The sequence below is a fragment of the Symphodus melops genome, assembly GCF_947650265.1.
Source record: "Symphodus melops genome assembly, chromosome: 6".
Taxonomy (NCBI): Eukaryota; Metazoa; Chordata; class Actinopteri; order Labriformes; family Labridae; genus Symphodus; species Symphodus melops.
In genome coordinates, this window is record NC_136696.1 from 11,324,742 (window position 1) to 11,341,844 (window position 17,103).

Consider the following 17,103-nt stretch of genomic DNA (forward strand, 5'->3'; position numbering starts at 1 on the left):
AAGGGTCTGAAATTGTTCCTATCCTATTGTCTCTCTTTGCTTGATGTTTCTTTCTGCATACTGACTCTGTAATCCCCCAATAAAGGACAGATCTGCTGTTGCCTATGCCTGGGGCCACATCAGTGCTCTTTAGCATTTCCAGCGTGATCAGGTTGGGGGGAGAGTCACACTGGGGCCCATTTGCCTCCTCTGCACCTGTGCGAGGTTGCTGCTGTGGCAGCATGTGACCAGAGGTCCAGAGACAATCCTTTTAGCTCTGCTCGCCTGTGGGCACCGTACATCACTCCACAATCACGTTAACCACCAATGTCTACAGACAAAGCGCTATAAATTCACTTGATGTGCTTGTTGGTAAGGTAAGGAACAGACACGGGATAGAAAAACAAGAGAGGAGGACCCAAGTGCAGTATTTATTAAACAAAAAGGCAAATCAACACTTACTTAAAATAAATCCAAAACGTTCGGAAAAAACGAAGTCGAGCAAAAACAAAGAAAATCCAAAAACGAGGAGCAGAGAGACAAACCACTCCAAAAGACAAACGGACAACCATAGACAGACAATGAACCAACAAGAGACTCAAGGAAAACACAGAGACTAAATAGACATGGGGTAATCAGGTAAAGGTGAGACTAACAAGACAGGTGAGGACAATCAGGGTAATCAGAAAGGAGGGAAATACAAGGAACAAAGAACACAAGTACAAAGTGAAACTCAACTCTGACAACACAACCAAAACCAGATATACAAAATAAAACAGGAAACACCAAAGACTAGACTTAAAACACAAGATGGGAAATAAACAGGCAACATAGGAGGACACAGGGAAACACGCTCAAGACTAAAGTAAACACAAGACTATGAAACATTAAAGCACACAAGGGAAACAATCAACACTAGGAAACAAATAACACTAAGGACAGAATGAAAACTAAAACAAGATGAAACAGAACCAAACCATGACAGAATGGCCACATCAAGAAAACGTGTTCTTTCTCTCCTTGTCCCCCCTCCTCCCCACAATGAAATCTAATTCATGGAGAACTGAGGGGATTCGATTGTGCTGATAAAGTGACTAATTTTCCACAGTTGACTTTTCTGTGATCTAACCTTATGTAAAGCCCCGCCCTGGGATACAAACTTTAATTAATGCCAAAGATGACTACATGGTATTCATCTAATATTCATCCATTTCACTTGAATAAGACTCATCAATGTGTTTATATACATACTTAACAGTAACAAGAACTCATGCACATCTCTTGAATTTAAATAAATAAAGCTCTAACAATAAATGCAATGAAATTGTTGTGAATTCAACCAGCTCATTCAAAGGTCACATATAGACTGTTCCAAGTTGGGATGCGTCTGACAGTTTCTGCGCACTGATTGATCAGAGCGAAATTACCGTGTTTGACGTCAGAAGCTGCAAACAAATTACCCCATAAAAAGGCTGAACCTGTCTGGGAAAAACTACACGCTCTGAACGCATAGCCCAACTGCGCTGTTTCCTCTCGCACGGACAAAACAAAGACTTCTGCGCTTTCAAGATGCCGCTTTCAAGCAGCTCCACGTCCTCCACAAAGAGTATCCGCAGAGCTGCATCCGAGTTGGAGAGGTCTGACTCTATCACGGTAAGAACTTTAAATTAGTATTGTTTATGTATAGTCACTTTTGATATACTTTCAGAGGAACAAGCGGTTAGCGCGCAGATTGGACTGGATACAATTACGCAGTGGCTGATGCACAAATCGGACAAACTAGTGAATCACAGCATCAACATACCCTTGAAGGTGGCAGCTTCTCAGTCTTAGCTATGTTGTAGGTTTACCTCGACTGCATTGGTGCTCTAATGCATATTTGGAGATGTAAAGCGCTTCCATAAAATATCGGAAGAGCTGGCCTAAAGGTAAGAAACCCAGGAGTCATCCTCATCTTTGGATTTATCTGTGTGCTCTGAGGGTGCGTCTGCAATCAAAGCATCTGATATAACGCAAACTCATTTCTGTTTTTGGCACAGTCTCAGAGATTCGTCGGCAGGCGACAGAGCTTGATCGAGGACGCACGCAAGGAACGAGAAGCCGCCGCTGCAGCGGCAGAAGCGGCGGAGGCCAGCGAGCAGATCGTGTTTGAGGAGGACGATGGAAAGGCGCTGCTCAATGTGTTCTTCTTTTTGAGGAGCTCAAAGACACCGGCTCTGTCGCGGACACTCAAAGTTTTCGAGGTAACACAATTGTACCTTAGTTTACAAATACTTAGATTACCACAACTTGTAAAAACAAAAATGAGAATTAACTAGGGATGTTCAACTTTCAGAAAACGCACCCTGATAAAAAGGTCGCTTAATCGGTTATATTAAATAACGTATTGTTCATTTAATAAGAAGAGTTTGCAAAGGGTATTGAAGAGGTTGCTATAGGTTGCCACATCACTGGTTGTATTTTTTTCTGTCTTCTCGCAAAGTTTGCACTTATGTATAGTGATGCGTAATTTAGCTCATGAGTTTCTCAAACTATTCAGCCTGCTGTCAAGTCTGCAGTGATAGATGATCATAATTTACGTGTCATCTGTCAGATAAACTTTAAAAACATTATAGCACTTGGACATTTCTGTTAACAAATTTTGGTTCATCAAAAATAAAACAGCCATTTCTAAATGCATCAGTTACTATTTAAGTCATGTATTTTACAAACAGAAATTCTAACTAAGTGCATCTCGTTTATGTCCGTGTAATGATGTCCATCTGAATTAATATGCATGTCTGTATATTCTACTTTGACAAATTATTTTATTAATCTTTTAAGTAAGGTAACATAAGAAAAACAACGGGGGTTTTTTTAATCAGTGGAGTTTCTATTTTGACCTTTGAGGTCTGGTGACTTACTTATTCGAGCTTCTAGTGCTTCAGATGGACCTAAAAAAATTGTTGGTGAACTTTTTTTCAGACATTTGAAGCTAATATTTATCATCTGGAGACACGGCCACGTCGGAAGCTCAAGGATAGCCTGGAGGGCCTGGAGTACTTTGTCCGCTGTGAGGTTCACCTGTCAGACGTCAGCACTCTTATCAGCTCCATCAAGAGGAATGCAGAGGACGTTAAAACCACCAAAGAAGTCAAATGTAGTGCTCTTTCCTGCTTTTTTTATACATATCATTTGAAACATGTACCAATATATTGTGGAAGCAATTATAAATCAAGCACTAAACTATTTTCTTGTCTTTTCAGTTCATTGGTTTCCAAAGAAAATAGCAGATTTGGACAAATGTCATCATTTGGTCACAAAATTTGATCCAGACTTGGATCAAGACCATCCTGTAAGTAATTACATGTCTTGAATCAACATTAATACATTGAACTAAATGTCATGACATAGAAAATGTAATCACATAATTGATTTGAACAGGGTTACACAGACCCTGCTTACAGACAGAGGAGGAGGATGATTGGAGACATCGCCTTCAGATACAGACAGTGAGAGTCTTTTCTCTGAAAACAGCACAGAAAATATTTTACAAACAGACAACTTGATTATTCCTGATGCATCTGTCTGTTTTCAGTGGGGAGACAATTCCCAGAGTCGAGTACACAGAGGAGGAGATTGGCACATGGTAAGAGCTGCTGCACGCACATTTAAAATGCTTTTCATTGAAACCGAACCCAACCAAGCATAAAAAGATGTTCACCTGTTGATAATGAACAAGTTGACCTTTAAGTTTCAATATCAATTCACCGTCATTCCCATCCAAACATGTTGTTTTTCAGACAATTCGATGTCATTTGTCTCTTTTGGCAAAATTGTGATAGATTTTGAAAGCTTTAATTTGTCTAATAAAATCCTTTTACAGGAATAGTATTCAGTGAAATTTGGCTTACGTTGATCTTTTTTCTTGAAAAGTATGCTGTTGAAATAAAGTACCAGATAGTTTAGCTTGTCTATTTCAAATGATTAGAAAAGGATAAGGAATTGTATATAGCCACAAGGCAACGATTCAAAAGGTGAACTATAAATAGATTAAAAATTGAATAAAATAAACTGAAAGAAGGTAAACTTGTATTAAAACCAAGAGATCCCAAATTAGATTTAAGATATGCTACCTCAGTCAGAGATTTTTAAAATATGTTTGATGTCTATAAGGGACCAAATAAAACATAAAAAACATAGCATAATGATGCTTTTATATCTCCAAATAGGAGGGAAGTTTACTCCACCTTGAGGGATTTGTACACCACTCATGCTTGCACTGAGTACCTTGAGGCCTTCCGTCTGCTGGAAAGGCATTGTGGGTACAGTCCAGACAACATCCCTCAGCTGGAAGACGTGTCTAACTTCCTCAAAGGTAAAGAAGGGACGGGAAACATCGAAAGGAAGTCATGGTGGGGTAAATGTAACGATATTGTACCAACCCAGAGTCTGATTTTCTCTCTCTCTCTTTTTGTCTCTTAATTTCCTTCTTCCTGAACACACACACACACACACACACACACACACACACACCCAAAGAGCGTACAGGGTTCATTCTGCGTCCGGTTGCAGGTCTCCTCTCAGCCAGAGATTTCCTGGCCAGTTTGGCATTCCGTGTTTTCCAGTGCACCCAATACATCCGACACGCCTCCTCTCCTATGCACTCCCCAGAGCCGTGAGTAAAATTGTGACCCCTGAAAGGAACTCTACATCATATATTGTCCCTAGTGATCCAGATGTTGCAATGCCTCAGAAACACACTCAGTTAACCTACATAAGTCTCCAAATATACGATTTGGTTCCCTGGATTTTTCTTTTTTCTGTCAGTCTCAGTTAATAAAAAACAATCTAAATGTATTTAAAACACACAAGCAAAGTGACCTCATACATTTAATGAATACATTCAATACACAGTGTAAAAAAGCAAAAACAAATGTGATGAGCAGCAGAAATCAATCAAGGATCAATCTTTATTCTTCACATATCTTTTAAAAAAGAATAAAAGAAAAATACATTCACTGTAGAAAAAGAAATAAAAAGAAGACACTAAGAGGAAGAAGTGTTTCAACTTAAAAAAAAAAGAGAAATATATCAGCAATGCTGTTTTCTCTGTGTAAAAGCTTCTTGTCATGCTGACATTGAAATTTCACTTTGTAAACTGCTGTTAAATGAAGGCAGACTGAATTTGTGATTTTCTTTCTTTCCTCCAGTGACTGTGTCCATGAGCTGTTGGGACATGTCCCCATGCTGGCTGATCGCACTTTTGCTCAGTTTTCACAGGTGACAGGAGAAACTGCATTAGACTTACAGATTGTTATTTTTCCATGAAGTGCGTTTACTTTTGGTAACAATGTACTGATCATTTGTTGCAGAACCTCGGTCTGGCATCACTTGGAGCATCAGAGGAAGATATAGAGAAGCTGTCCACAGTAAGTAACAGCACTTATGCTGTGCAGAAGCTATTGAGGTGGGGCAAATGAGGAGCAATATGACTGACTTTTTAAAGAGCAAGGCCCCGACCAGCGTGTTAACTGTAATAGTTACTTTGATTCTTCACATTGAAAAATAGAGAATGTGCCTACCAGAGCTCAGATTTGATTTAATATTCAATACTTCAATGGAGTAATGTTTTCAAATATCCCACATTGACCATTCTTAGTAAAATTAAGAATCTTCAAATTGTCAAAACCATTAAACATGGTGCTGTGTTTACTGGACCTTTCTGTTGCTGTATAGTTTTAACAGTTTTTCGAATATATTTATTTTCTAACGACAACATAAATACAAATAGACTGGACCCAAAATCATATGACGAACTGTAAAGTAGTATCATACTCAAAGCATATTTCTAAACTGTATTTTCATTGAAACAGTCAGTCTTTTTTGTTTTAACAAACAAACATAAATTACATTAAATTAAAAAAAAAAAAGAAAAAAAAAAAGAAAAATATATATATATATATATCCCATGTTCCCTGGAAACAAAAAGGCTGCCTTCAGTCTTTCAAACTGGAAAACATCATCAAGTATTCCAACCTAGCCCCACATTAATGTAATTTTTTCCCAAAACCTAATTTGACTGACAGGACTTTTGCCAAATGTGTATCTCTTGTGCAGAGAAAATACTGTCACAATATATAAAAGTGTAATTTCATCTTAAAATGTAAAATTTGAGTTTAAAAAAAAAAGAGTGACAGCATGGGGTACGTGTACCTCATCATTGTTTTACAATCCTTTATCTGATATGTGATATATTTAAATGAATTCAAGCCAAATTCAGGCTTTGTCGTTCTCAGACTTGTGTTTTTTTCCCTATCAGCTGTACTGGTTTACGGTGGAGTATGGCTTATGTAAACAGAATGGGGAGGTGAAGGCTTACGGAGCTGGACTGTTGTCATCGTATGGAGAACTTGTGGTGCGTTCAAGCATGTTATCTCTTGTTTTAATAATCTTTGACAGTTTTTGACAAAACAACTGTCAAATCATTTTAGCTGTCTGATAATTCTCCATCTTTTTATTTTCACTTGACTCCAGCACTCACTGTCTGATGAGCCAGAGACGAGGGAGTTTCATCCTGAGGCTGCGGCATTGCAGCCCTATCAGGACCAAACCTACCAGCCTGTCTACTTTGTTTCGGAGAGTTTCTCAGATGCTAAGGAGAAATTCAGGTTCTAAACCACTCATGCTTGCTGTCTTACATGCAGACACTCATGAGTACACAGAGAGAAGAATGGAAAAAAACAGACAGGGGTTATGTAAGGACAAGGTCAGAGAACAGCCAGTCAGCCCCTGAGGCCAAACACTTTTCTCGGGTCATAGCAGCCAGGAGACAGCTGTAACTATGTAATATTTCTCACCAGGGCAGAAAGCTGGATCTTTATCCGGCAAACAGATCAAGCGAGGCCTGGAAATCAAGTAGCTTTAGTGTGTGTTTTGGTATCAAGTATAATACAGAATATTACATCCCTGCCACACTGCATGAGAAAATATTAGCAGAGGAATGCTTGTAATAAAGTACATCATGATTTTTATAGCTTATATCTGTGTGGGTGCTAATACAAACCGCATACAACAGTCTCCAAAGACACTACTATTACCTCTTACAACCTCAAGATTAAGATAAAAATTCCTTTATTTATATTTTACTTAAGATTTTTAAGACAAAATGCTGTTCTCACAGCCCCAAGCAGTGTGACAGAGAAGAACATCTAACCTATGCACATAGAAATGTACTCCCAAAAAAACACTTCTCAAAGCAGACTAAACAATTCCAAAAAAAACCATCTTAGATAAGAATAAAACAAGCAGCATTCAGTTAGCACAACAGTTATTCATGTAGTTTGGTTTAAAGTGGACCAATCAAACAATCTATCATTTTTTGTCTACACAGCCCCAAATCGCGACATAACCTGCTCATGCTACTTTATATAAAAATCAGATCAAGACTGTACTCTCTGGTATATTATTTAATTATTTAAGACCCAATATAAATCTGCCATGAGCAAGCACTTGGTACAGTAGCCAGTCAAACCTTCCTGCTGCCTTGAGCAGAACCAGACTCCTTGGGTGACAGCCATCTGCCATTATAGGCTGGAGAGAGAACTTGGGAGGTAGAGACAGACACAGACAAAAAGAGATAGAGCGATGGCTACAAGTTATAAAGTTAGCAAAATGCAATGAAGGTACATTAATTCAAACAGATAGAGAGAGAAAAAGACAGGACTCTGGTGTACCGTCCCCTTGCAGTCTAAACCTATAGCAGTGTAACTTAAAGCTCGTCCGAGGTAAGACTGAGCCAGCCCTGAATATAAGCTTTGTCAAAAAGGAACAATTTAAGCTTTCTCTAAAAGGTAAAGAGGGTGTCTGCCCCCCCAGACCAAAGCTGGTAGATCATTTCAAAGTAGAGGGGCCTGGTAATTGAAGATTCTGCCCCCCATTGTACATTAAGAGATTTGAAGGTGAGAAGGAGCAGCCTCAAATATATTACAGGATTTTATTGGGTATTTCAGGCAGATCAGAGAAGCTTATATAATTCTGTTCTCACCTTTGAGTTTGTTTACTTAACTTTTTATATCTTTGACAAGGGGATACATGGCTGGAATCAAGCGTCCCTTCTCAGTGAGGTTTGATCCATACACCAGCAGCATTGAGGTTCTGGACAACCCAGTGAAGATCCAAGGCTGCCTGGAGGGCGTGAAGGATGAGCTGAAGATGCTGACGGATGCCCTTAGCGTTCTGTCATGATTACGTCCCATCTGTGAACATTCCAATCTTGTCTGCTTCCTCTCCACTCCTTGATCCCAATCAGACCACTGTGCTCCTCTTTCTGTGCTGTACCTCCAGTCTGATGCTGTTTCTGATCAGTTGTTACTTGTTGTTTCTGACTGGTTGGCCGACAAGGTTGCGACCCTCGAAAACCTCAACACATGCAAGTGAAGGCAAAGTTTCCAAAGATGTTAAACTTCTTGCTTGGTTTGTGAAAAGATGAGATTTTACTGACATTTATGCTTTTAAAACAAAACTTGTTGTTTGAGAAATGTGTCAATGTCTGAACCAAAAATAAAGGGAACCATGATAATGAATGTATTAAAGATAATTAAATGTGTATGATACAGTTATTTAAAAAGAAAAGAGACACTCTTAAAATAAGGATAGCATTTATTTTAAATCATATTTTTAAAAAATAACTGCTGTGTAAAACTCTGCTGTGTTTCTTTAAACTTAATTCAGCGTTTGATTATAAATGTGTATGTAAAATGTGTTTTTTTTGTCTTTCGGTGTAAATGCATAATAAATATAATATATAACAAAACACATTTTGTCATGCAATGTACTGATACATTTGTCTAAATTAAAAGAATCAGCCAAAAATAAAGAAAAGCAAATCAACATCTTGCTGTCATGTTTACAATTTTCATCTTTAACTCCTTAGAGGGTGTGTAACAGTAAAGACGTTTGTACTTTACATGTCAGCCACAAGAGGGAGCTGTCTAGCAGCGTCTGAATGATCTTTCAATTTTGATTGATATTGCGCTGTTTCAAGTAATCGTACTCCCCAATGGCATCCTGTTTTAAACACTCGGTTGGTTTTCAAGGCCCTTAAATATATTTAAAAACAAAAACAGTCAACTCATAAATTGGAAATTTGCCCTCTAAAAGAGATTGGAAAAAGTGTTTAGACACCAAAAGTCAAATGTTGCATTACACTGAAAGATAAGTGTTTCGTTTCACAAACAGTGTGAACGGTAAGGTGACTTAAAGGTACAAACTTTCTCTTACCAAAAAGGTCCAATTTTAAGATGGGGGTGGGTTAAGGAAAGCACCAAAACAATAAATATCAAAAATCTATTCTGAAATGACAAGCCTCAGGCAGTTTGCCTGGACACAGCTCCTGGTGATCAGGTAAGAGGCTGAGCATCAGCAGGACACCCCCCCCCGAGCCTGCTGAAATATGAGACAAACAAACAGAGGTTCACTGTCTTGACCTCTAGGTGTCAGTATCAGTCTGAAGACATGTCAACATCCTTACCTTCAAAAGGAGCAACACTTACATAAGGGAACTATCACTAAATGTGTAACGAACAGAAACTTACTTATTTCAACGTTATATATTTTCAAGCTTGATTTGTGATTTTGTGTAAGGTAAAGCTGCAGAGGAAGCATCTGGTGAAGCTTTTTCTATCGGAGCTTTAACAGGTCAGAGTTCACTAAACGTCATCCACACAGATGTGAAGGAATAATAACATTTTTAAACAATGCTTATATAACTTCCGTTTGATTTTTGTTAATCATGATTCAACACTTACAATAGCTAAAGGCTGCTTACTTTGCATCAGTAACTACTAATGCTGTTGCATCCTCCTCTCCCCAAGCTTCTACCTCCCATCAGGTAGGAAAAGTTCCCTCCTCGCTCCCTGGTCAGACAAGTTTGGCCCCTGTGGCTTCCTCTCCACCTGAGTCACACGAGGGGTGACCGCACTGCTTCCACTCAGATAGTTAATCTTAATCACAGCAGGGTGGGGAACTTGAAGTTTTTTTGTTGGAGTCTAAAGCATTACGTCTATTCTTGCCAGTCTGCGCCCTATGCGTAAACATTGTGATTGTAGGTTACCGTGCGTAAACGTGGAAAATGCCTATGGAATAGTTTCACGTTTTGTGACTCTCACTCGCTCCCTTTCCATCTCTTTTCCTTTTTCACCCTTTAAGCACTTTTCCATAAAACCTCTCAGGACCATTTCTCTTTTTTCTTACCAGCAATGAAGAGGAGGAGCGAGGGGGTGGGTCGTTGGTGTAAGGGGCGTGTTTTGGTATATAATAGTTCTAACCGAGAAGTTTTGCCTGTCGCCTTCCATCTGGTTTTAGGGACAGCATACATCATCCCTTTTAGCCGCACCAACTGGGAAACTAAGTCACCTGCAATCTTTACAACCAAATAACTGGCCAACGTTTTGACTACTGCCATCTGACATGGAGACCCAGCAAAGACACGGACACCACTCAGTTTGCCATACCTGCCGGAGAACGGAGAACAGCAGAATAAAGGTAACCAGACGAAGAAAATACAATACTTTCTGATTCTGCTGTTCGGTCAGTGAAAGACATCTGGCGACGTAGTTACTTTTTCTTTGCTTGGCTTAAGAAGTACGTAAACCGTTGCGGGTGCATCAAATGCCTTTAATGCATCATTTTTGTGCAGAAAAAGCAACCGGACGTCTCTTAAATTGCATGCAACGATACATTTAAACATACATGGATGACATGTGGAGCCCTTTATGTTTTGGAGCATTTGAGCAACAGGTTAGCTTTCACAATAGAAAAAAAAACCTTGAGAGGTATTTTTTACTTGTCGTTTATGGATTGTGCGGGACGTCCGCAAACAGCTGATCTTTTTGTCGGCAGATAGGGGGCGGTAGGTCTGAAGGTCAGTGAGCTCATCTCAGGGTGAGCAAGGGGAAAATATATGCTGAGTCTGGCTTTTCAGATAGTTAACTATCGAGCAGCCGGTCTTGCAACTTCTGGAGAGTTGTGTAAGACTGAGAGAGCCAGAGATACTGTCTACTTTTTCCTCCAGAATAAGCACTTATTCCAGGTGCTTCACAGTGACAGCGGCTGATAACAGTCTAAAGGGGGTGGGGAGCCTTATTTGTCTCACGCAATCAGCTTTTTCAGAGTTATAGGTCAATACAAAGAAGGAAAACATAACAATGGGAATCGTACATGTTGTACAAGCATGCAACGTGAGTGCGTAAAAAGGCGACCCTCTTATAGCATGATAAAAGGCAACACCTGGATGTCAGTTGGGATTTTTTTTAAAGAATTATTTTGCGTCATCCCTTTTTGACATGAATGCCTGTGTACAATTGCTAAACGGATATTCTGCAATGTGTTTTTTGTCTGCAGGTTAAGAAGATGTCTTCGTCCAGTCGAGCGCTGCTCTTAACACTGGCTCTGACGCTCTACGTTGTGGAAATAGCCTCGGCGGAGACGCTGTGTGGGGGAGAGCTGGTGGATGCGCTGCAGTTCGTCTGTGAAGACAGAGGCTTCTATTTCAGTAGGTTTCAAAGCGACACAAGTTCTCACAATGGGCTTCGTGAATGTTGTTTGGCTGTTTTATGTCCCTCTGTCGAGACTCACATCTGTTTGGATAGCTGAGACTATCGTTCCGTCTGTGGCTGTGCGGTATGCGTGTTTGGTATTTGTCTTTCACACACGCGCGCACACATACAGAGAGAGAAAGGAGAGAGAGAGAGGGATTCTTGCCAGCTGTGTGTCTGAAGACATGGTCCAGGCTGCTTTGCTGAGTGGGCGCATTCTGTCTGCAGCCCATAGGCTACCTCTCATTGCATATGAAAGACCGGCGAGCTGTGAAGGCACACACGACCCCGCGCGACACAATGGGCCGCTTGTTTACCAGTAAAGTAATAGCACCCCAAGAGGCATACCAGTCACCTCAGCACCAGTGTTCCCAGGCCAGCTACCACACTGATGACTCTGAGGGGGGAGGAGGTAGAGGAAAGGGGGGGAGCTGTTTTTGATGTCAGGTTAAGAGGAGATCATTAACATCAATTCTGATCATTGCTTCCATTGTGGAGATGATGGGAATAGCTGTAAAGCATTATGGGAATGCATTGTGGTCGCTGTTAATCCTCACACTGATAAGTTTCTGTTTACTCAGTCTTTGCCATGTTGTTATTTGTTGTTATTTCCCACTCCCTACTTTTTAGCCACAGCATTTTGACAGAAAACTTTTTTTTGTTGTTGCTTCTTTTCAGCCACAGAAGCTGAACTCCCATCAAAAAGATCATTATCCAATTTAAAGCAACATTGTTCAACCTCCCCTTCTTCCTCCCTCTTGGATCACCCTTTCTCCTTCTGTTATGTTATCTTCCTGCAATCAAATATTCCCTCTCATGAGATTTCTGCAACATGATGGGCACAGGACTTCAAACAAGGCCTTTTAAGTCACCATATTCTTCACTTTTTCTCACTTGTCTTTAATCTCTTCTCCTTTTGTTTTGCATTTTTGACCCTCTTCCTCTCTCCCAGCACTGATCCTTTTTCTCCTGTTTCTCCACCTCACTGTCCCATCTCCCTCTCTCACCCATCTTGTTCTCTTTATTATCTCTGCTGACTTGACAAAGGACAAGGTCACTGAAGAGCGTCTATTTTATGTATTTGCTCTCTCAAAGGTCTGTCTGAGAGCCCAGTTGTCTGCCCCTTTTGCTGTCTGCAACACAGCATGTTTACTTGTGTATTCACTCATTAAACGACTTCCAGATAGTCCTAATCAGATTATCCTCTACAAACAAAAAGATTTGTTGCAGTTGGTCATAGATTTCCTTTTATCCTCTTTACCATGTGGGCTTCTACATTTATCGAAGTAATCCTGCAAAAACAACCCAGATTCATTACTGGTGTTTATGCTGTGGCCTTCTTCATCCTTTGTTGTGCTCCTCCTCAGGTAGGCCAACCAGCAGAGGAAACAACCGGCGCCCCCAGAACCGTGGGATTGTAGAGGAGTGTTGTTTCCGTAGCTGTGACCTCAACCTGCTGGAGCAGTACTGTGCCAAACCTGCAAAGTCTGAAAGGGACGTGTCGGCCACCTCTTTACAGGTCATACCCGTGATGCCCGCACTAAAACAGGTACGTCTCCACAACAACAACAACATGCATGTATGGGAACTGCTGCTAATCCGCGTCTCTATCTGTCCTCACATCTCCTGCGCCTTTTCACCTTTGAGCCTCACCCACATGTCCTCGACACAGAGTACACACTAAAACCCACACATAGACAGGTTTATCTTGTGAAATGGCCATTGCTAAGCAGTTACCTTCCATGTAAAATGCTGACCATCATGGAAAACATTACGACAGTCACAGCACGTTGTACTCAGGAAAAGGCAGAGTCATACTCACACCGAGACAGTGTCTTTGTGTGTGAGAGAGAGAGAGAAAGTCTGTGAGATGGCGAAGACTGATGGGCCGTAAAAAACAGTGAGTTCTGAGGTTATTAGTCACGGATCAGCAATTTTTGTAAAACAGGCATCCATTTTGACCCATGTGTTCAGGAGCACCTGACCCAGACAGTAGGCGGTTCTTTGAATTTTGTCATAAACATGCAGGGTACCATCGAAATGGGCTTTTTAGTGAAGTCACAAGACTGAACTGTGGCTGCTTTCCAGACCTCTTAAAATCCCCCAGACTGTCCTTAAAACAAGACTAGACACTGTATATGTTTTCGATGCCTTTGCTTTGGATTTTTGAAAATCAGTATCATGGTTTGAAAAATGTAAAAAGAAACGTGTGCTTCAAATATCAGAAGAAAAATAATAGACTCTCTGTTTGAAATGAGTGAAAAAGAGTCTGCAGGGGAATTAGTTGGAACATGTCCCTGGTTCGTCTATGCAGGGAGAGTTGATGGGTACTGGCTGCTCTGAAGGCCAGCTGTTCTTAGGGCTATTGAGTAAGCCTGCAGTGAATGAAGGGGGGTAAACACTCCTCAAGTGGCAGTACCAAAACAAGCCATTCACATGGAGCTCTGGCTACTTACGCATAAATTCTAGCCCCGCTGCTACCACTCCCACTTTGTCTCAGTCTGTGGTGCTTTGCTAACATCTAACATCATTTAAATGCTGATTGTTTTTGAATTATAATTTGCGTATGTGTGGCTACATTCGGGTTGCAGAGGTTAGTCAGTTCAGCAAGTCGTTTGCTCCTCATATGTATATTAGGCTAGTGGCCACCCTTTCCTTTGACCGTATGTTAAAGAGGCTGAACTAAGCACTTGTTGACAGCTTCTCTCAGTCAAGAAAACCAAAACAAGAGCCAGTCGGAGGCAGGGCGAGTCTGTTATGACGGTTGTTGCTGCAAGGATGACATATGATTTCCATTTGACCTGCCCAACAATGAGAGATTTTTTTCACAAAACAAACAAGGCATTTCTCCATTGTAATAAGTACATGCACAGTGTCTTATCAATTCTAATGAACTGACAATCTCTTTTGCCCGCTCGCCACAATAGGAAGTCCCAAGGAAGCAGCATGTGACCGTGAAGTATTCCAAATACGAGGTGTGGCAGAGGAAGGCGGCCCAGCGGCTCCGGAGGGGTGTCCCCTCCATCCTGAGGGCCAAAAAGTTTCGGAGGCAGGCAGAGAAGATCAAAGCCCATGAGCAGGCGATCTTCCACAGGCCCCTGATCAGCCTGCCCAGCAAATTGCCGCCTGTCTTGCTCACCACGGACAACTATGTCAACCACAAATGAGCCCGCTGCCAGCCCTTTGCACAGACAAGAGTTTGGAGGGAGAAAAAAAGACTAGGGGATTATAGCTTTGTCTCTGACGTCATTTCTGTGGCAGTCCTCTTTGACCTCCCCTGCCCTGTCCGAGCCCACCAATCCCTCCCCCCTTGCGCTCATCCACTACTTCTTGACCCCTTTGCCCTATTCTAATGCCCCCCTTAACCCAACCCACCCACCCTCCTCTGGCATACAGACATGCCTTCACATTCTTCCCGTCTGAACTCCCTCTCTCTTTCAGTCACAGACACAAAAGGCACAAACACAAATGATGAACAAAAAGTTAACAATTTGGCTGAATGCAATTCAGGTGGATCCTTAAGCAAAAGAGAAACGGGAAAAGGAGAAAAGAAGATGAAAGAGATCTGGGGTTTGCAAGTGTCAAGAGGACACCCAGAGGAATGTTTTTCTGTCCTTGTGGAAGACAACCGAAAGTGAAGAGCAGCTTGCATGAAAGAATCCATTCCACATAATCTTTCCAGAGGCAAAAACAAAAATCTCTGTTAGTTCTTTTCTTAATAGTTTGCACCTCTACCTATAAAGGGACTTCCACACTGTAAGGAATTATTTTGTAAAATTAGATTCCTGTTCCAGCACCTTTTGATCACAAACAAAAAGCAGAAAAGAGTCTGCAAAATTGCACATTGCCACGGATTACGTCAAAGTAAAGAAAAAATGGCACTATTTTTTTATGAACAATGAACGTGTAGCTTAAAAAAATGTCATGGTGCTAGCTTTGGGAATGGACTCAAAGAAGAGGTTGAAAGCACGTTTTTTTTCTTTGGATGAACATTAAAACTTTCCGTTTTAAGGAAAGTGTGACTTTAAAAAGAGGAAAATATAGGATTTGGGGGAGCTCTTGACAGTGGCAACGTCAATGGGGAAGTGTCACTGAGAAAGAAACGGGCTGTGTGGGTGTCTTGGCTCACAGCGAGTGCTAGCGGCTGCTCATCACTATCTTGCCAGTGTAAGCGGCAAAGGGGGACCTGCGTCCTGGTTCCACATATCCCTCTAAGGCTGCCACACACAGGGAGCAGTGTGGGGACACATAGGGGACACTGTGGACTGCCTGGAATGGGACAGTACTACAGTTCTGGGACAGTGCTTCCAGTTTGCCAAGGCTTTGCAGACTGTTCTGACATAAAGTAACATGGCATGGACAAAGAGCAAGTGGGATAATGATGATTATATTTTATTTGTCTTTTTTCTGTTTTCTTTTCATATCAATGTTTCAATGAAAAAAAGGAAAACCCTGTCAGTTTCTGGTACCATGACATTCCTGTTTTTCCAGGTTAGGCTTTTTGTTTCCATGGTTATTGTTCTTATGTTATTTTACAGTTCTAAAGAAAGGCACAAAATTTCAATTCAAAGGGAAAAAACAGCAATAATGTCAACTAACCTTTTATTTTTATTGTATATCCGTAGTATTCACATGCTTTTGCCTGAAAACAAATACTTGAATATATATATATATATATACATTTATATATATATACATTTATATATATAAATATAGATATATAATTAGTTTCCAGGGACGATGTGTTATTTTCCTTTAGTCTGAGCTGTATCTTGCGTAATGAGCCGCCAAGCTTTTTTGTTTGTTTGTTGAATTACAAATAAGGGCACTGTATAAAGGCATTATTTATTTTGTTATAAAATATATTTGAAAAATTGGTCCAAATAATATACGTAGCACTGATGCTCAACTGACGGTTTTACTTTGTATGATCTCTGTCTTCCAATTGGAGTTGTAAGGCTTTTTTGTAGATGCTTTGTACCAAAAATAACGTCTTTTTTTCTTTCCTTTTTATCATCTGCCATAGTAACTTTAATTTAATATTTTAACAGCGGCAAAGCCTGGATTGCATAGGCATGTTATGTCACAGAAATAGGCACATACTCTGAATACGCTGGTCTGCATGGATGTCCAGAAGCCTGTCAGGGTGATCTGTGAACCAAGAAAGTATCAATGAGTGAAAAATAACTGTTCAACATTGATTGTACTCAAATCCACTATGTTTAAAGCCACTTTAGTATTGATGGCGGGGGAAATGACCAGTTCTTCATTAAATCATGTCTTTGTAATTGTGCACGTGTCCTATGATCTTCTAAGGAGCATCCTGCTCATGTGCCAGTGCCACTGATGTTGTTGTTGGTTTGGGCCATAAATGTCTGGTCAGTTTGTAGAATTAGGGATGAGCTTACATGTGTCTTACACAAGTTATTATGTTGATGCCTTAATTGAAGGTTAGGATGTTGGCTGTGATGCCATCAAAGGTCACCTCAAGGTCATTGTCTATCCTGGAGAGAGCATATCATTGTATCACTTCACTGTTTTCAACTCT

General features: G+C 40.6%; 2 protein-coding genes across 4 annotated transcripts; both read left to right on the forward strand.

The window, feature by feature from the left end:
* The first annotated feature begins 1,421 nt into the window (after window positions 1-1,421).
* Window positions 1,422-8,830, forward strand: th (tyrosine hydroxylase). Of its 3 annotated transcripts, XM_079346834.1 has the most exons (14): window positions 1,539-1,616; window positions 1,688-1,791; window positions 2,019-2,222; window positions 2,944-3,118; window positions 3,225-3,313; window positions 3,403-3,470; window positions 3,557-3,607; window positions 4,191-4,336; window positions 4,501-4,636; window positions 5,172-5,241; window positions 5,334-5,390; window positions 6,281-6,376; window positions 6,496-6,629; window positions 8,046-8,830. In XM_079346834.1, the coding sequence occupies exons 2-14, from the start codon at window positions 1,741-1,743 to the stop codon at window positions 8,203-8,205; spliced, it is 1,437 nt and encodes a 478-aa protein (XP_079202960.1). In that variant the 5' UTR covers window positions 1,539-1,616; window positions 1,688-1,740; the 3' UTR covers window positions 8,206-8,830. The 3 variants fall into 3 exon arrangements, with proteins under 3 accessions (XP_079202959.1, XP_079202961.1, XP_079202960.1); XM_079346833.1 differs by lacking the exon at window positions 1,688-1,791 and having other exon boundaries at window positions 1,422-1,632; XM_079346835.1 differs by lacking the exon at window positions 1,688-1,791 and having other exon boundaries at window positions 1,422-1,632; window positions 4,534-4,636.
* A 1,468-nt stretch (window positions 8,831-10,298) lies between these two features.
* On the forward strand, window positions 10,299-16,843 carry igf2b (insulin-like growth factor 2b). The gene is made up of 4 exons (XM_079345700.1): window positions 10,299-10,503; window positions 11,362-11,512; window positions 12,923-13,104; window positions 14,483-16,843. The coding sequence occupies exons 1-4, from the start codon at window positions 10,429-10,431 to the stop codon at window positions 14,720-14,722; spliced, it is 648 nt and encodes a 215-aa protein (XP_079201826.1). The 5' UTR covers window positions 10,299-10,428; the 3' UTR covers window positions 14,723-16,843.
* Window positions 16,844-17,103: the final 260 nt, after the last annotated feature.